Consider the following 3,663-nt stretch of genomic DNA (forward strand, 5'->3'; position numbering starts at 1 on the left):
AGCATCTTTTCCCTCCAGCGCAGGGGAGCTTTGGCTCCTGCTGCACCGCCGCGTCCCAGCTCTTGGCAGCGCAGGCAGGGACATGGCAGCCGTCCCCCTCCTCGCTGGGACCAGGCAGGCTGGGCAGAGCAAATCCAGGGCCAGGGCACCTGGGCACGCTTCCCCGCGGGATCTCGGCAGCCCAGCTCGAGACCGGTGGCCTGTGCCATCCTCCAGCTGGACGATGCTCCTCGGCCCTGCCCTGCTCACCGCGGAGAGGAACTGGCCGCTCTCGCGGCCCAGCATGAGCGAGGCAATTAAACACTCGCAGCCAGCGCTGCTCCATGAGCTCCCCGTTGGCTTTTTCTTTCCTAAATGGCTTCCGCCATCTCCCTTGTCCCCCTGGTGCAGGATGAAAGGCTGACGAGCCAGCCTGTGAAAATAATGCTCGCTGGCCCTCAGAGCCGGGGCTTGCGGAGCCATGGGGAGCCGGGTTTATTATCCTCAGCTCCAGCCTGAGATGACCTTGTGCTTCTGCCAGCATTTAAACAAAATATTTTAAAAGAGGGAACAGATCCCATTGCTTTCTGTGCTTGCAGGGCTTTCCTGAGCCTGCGAGCTCTCTCTGGGGCAGATAGAAGTGATAGAACATGGCCAGAGAAAGACAATGAAATATTGCCCAAGCTCATTGCTTCTTCTTATTAAAGGAAGGGTCTCACTTCCAGTCTGTGAGGTTGAAAAATTTGAATCCCACTCAAACCTCATCCCTTCCAGGCAGAATCACGGCTCCGCGCTCTGTGGCAAACATCATCCTCCAGCGCGAGCAGCCGCTGCCTGGCCGGGGCGAGCGGGTGGCACAGGCAGGGCCTGACCACGAGGGGAAAGTCCCTGTTGCCGCTGTTGTCCGGGCTGGGGCGAGCGCGGGGTCCCTCCGCCGTGGCCGTGGCAAGCTGCCCGCGGGGCTCAGCCAGGCTCTACCAGACTTGCTTGTGCGTCGGCTTTCTGCTCCGAGCTCCCACCGCAGGGAGAGGACAGGGGTGCCGGGATGCAGCGGGGTACGGCAGGACAGGGGACACAGCGTAGCTCTCCACGTGTTCACCAGCGGAGAGGAGCAGGTAGCTGGGGGATAACTGTGAACGAGGACTGCGGCAGCAAGAGGCAAAGCTTCTCCTCTTTCTCCCCGACCTGAGCATCGACTGTTGTTCCCAGCGTGGCCCAGCCCGCGGGCAGGTGGGAGATGCTGCAGAGCCTGCGCTGGGCTCAGCCGGGCTCCATCCTGCTCTGCTCAGCAGGGCCGGGCTGTGGAGCGGGGCTGGGGTGCAGGGGAGAGGGTGGGAGGGGGGTTTTGCACATCGGCGAGTTCCTCCGCTGCCGCCCCAGGAGCTCGCAGAGAGCCCAGGCCCTCAGGGCCGCGGGCCCCAGGACTCGCAGCACCCACTGGGTGGGTTGCAGCAGCGAAGCAGGCAGAGAGCAGAGCTGCTCCTGCCCCGGGTTTTTTTGTCAAACACAGAGACCAAAGCCCAGCGGCTGCGATGGCTCAGCAGAGCCCCGGCCCTGTGCCCTCCCGTCTGAGCCACAGTACTGGCCACGCCGAGGGGATGCTGCAAGGAGGGCACACGGGACGCCCTCGGCAGAGCTCGCAGCAGCTGTGGCACAGCCAGAAAGAAAAGAAGGCAAGGTGGGCTTCAGTGTAAGACCCCCCGAGCAGGGTGAGTGCCCGGGGAGCAGGAGCCTGGCACCTTCCCCCTCCGCGGGCAGCCCGGTGACGCGGCACCGTTCTCTCTCGCAGGTACATCGGGGCGCTGGGCGCGAGGGTGATCTGCGATAACATCCCCGGGCTGGTGAACAAGCAGCGGCAGCTGTGCCAGAGGTACCCCGACATCATGCAGTCGGTCGGGGAGGGAGCCAAGGAGTGGATCCGGGAGTGCCAGCACCAGTTCCGGCACCACCGCTGGAACTGCAGCACCCTGGACCGCGACCACACCGTCTTCGGCCGGGTCATGTTGCGAAGTAGGTTCTGCCCCGTCCCCTTCCCACCGCCGCGTGCCTCGGCTCCCTGGGAGGCTCTGCTCTCGCTGGGCTGCCGTGCCCGGCCGGGGGCTTGGATTACTCCCTTGGGAGGACTTTGCCTTTCCCTGTAAATTAATCAAGCCGTAATGGGAGCAGAGCGCAGCGTTTGGAATAGCTGCACCAGATGAGATGGAGCAGGGGGAGCACTGGGGGGAGAAGAGGGAAGGAGGAGACACCTCCAGAGAACAGGCTCATATGTAAACAGTAATGGGATATATAAATATTTGGAGAGCAGGGTTGGCCAGGACTCAGCAGTTCACGTGGGAACGGGCTGTTCCCTCGCATGGCAAAGGGAGACCAGGCAGCGCCGCGGCTCCAGTCCTCGCTGTGGGCTCCGAGGTGGAGGAGGACCACGGCGATGGGGTCCAGCCCTGCCCGGGAGGGACCGTCCGCTCCTGGCGAGGGACAGAGCGACACAGGCAGGGACGTGCCCACTGGGGGAAGAGGAAAGGTGCGACGGGGACACGGCCAGGGCAGCTCCGGAGCAGGAGCAGCATCGTGGGCTCCAGCGGACGCCGGCGTGAGCCCCGGGACAGATGCTGCTGCGCCCTGTGACGTGCCCACACGGGCTCCAAATCAAAGGCGGCTGGGAAGAGCCTTTCCCTCGCCAGGAGCAGCCCATATGGAGGACATGTGAGCGCCCGCCGAGGGAGCAGGGGGCTGCTCCCGGCTGGCTGGGGGAGGGGGGGCTGCCCGGCGGGGCGGGCGAGCGGCAGAGCCCCCGAGCCAGACCCCGGAGAGGAGCTGGCTGGAGGGAAAGGGGTGTAAGCACTGGGACGCAGCCCGCCCAGCCCCGGCCTCTCCATCCCCGCGGTGGCACCTTTACTCCTGCCTGCATCCTCTGCTGGCAAAGGCCGGGGAAGGATGAAAGCTCCTCGCCACAGCCCCATCCTGCCACTTTGACCTTCCTCAGCCATCGCCGCTGCAGCCCGCTCAGCTCCCTCTGCCCACACACCTCGCTGCTGCCCGGGAGGACCCCGACTCCCCGGGGAGCTCTGACAGCCCCTGCAGCACCAACAACCCCGGGCAGCAGCATTTACGGGTGAACGTTAGTGCTGAGTCGTCCTGTTGCTGTTGTAAGCTTATAACTGCCATGAAAACTTGCTTTGAGTATGTGAAACATCCTTCCCTGCCCATCAGCCTGATGATTGTCAACATCAGGAAAACTGCCAACGTTTTTCCTGGGGTGGGGAGGAGGCACAGCCTGCCCGGGGCAGCCAAGCACGGGGAGGGCAGCGTCGAGGCACCCGGTCAGCTGCAGCATCGGGTCAGGATCGCAGTGATTGAAGTGACTGGGTTTTTACCTGGGTCAGTCTAGACTGCAGCTTCAACTTCTGTCTTGTACATTAAGTCTGTTTGTGTGGATTGGTATCTTTTGACCAGACTCTTTAAAATACCTGTACACCAAATAAATTGTCTGTGTAATCACTGCTTGCCCACCTTGGGGGGAAAAAAGATTGAAATTTCTGGAGAGAAGAGGGGTTGATCTCTGACATATCTACTGGCAACTCTGCAGCTGCCTGCCCCTCCTCTCATCACCTTCGATTTTAGTTGATAGATTAAGTTTTGGGGTTTTGGTTTAGTTTCTGTTGTTGCTTTGTGGGTTGGGGTTTG

At 62.2% G+C, this 3,663-nt stretch overlaps 1 protein-coding gene across 2 annotated transcripts in view; it reads left to right on the top strand.

Annotated features, from left to right (window-relative positions):
• Positions 1–1,460: 1,460 nt before the first annotated feature.
• WNT2B (Wnt family member 2B) overlaps positions 1,461–3,663 on the top strand; it is a 3,741-nt gene continuing 1,538 nt past the window's right edge. For both annotated transcript variants that reach the window (XM_026864284.1, XM_026864283.1), the window contains exon 1: positions 1,461–2,682. In XM_026864284.1, the coding sequence (XP_026720085.1) occupies positions 2,586–2,682 (97 nt within the window). In that variant the 5' untranslated portion in view covers positions 1,461–2,585. The remainder of the gene's footprint in view (positions 2,683–3,663) is intronic.

This window comes from Athene cunicularia (assembly GCF_003259725.1).
Source record: "Athene cunicularia isolate RWA chromosome 26 unlocalized genomic scaffold, athCun1 chr26_part1, whole genome shotgun sequence".
Classification (NCBI taxonomy): Eukaryota; Metazoa; Chordata; class Aves; order Strigiformes; family Strigidae; genus Athene; species Athene cunicularia.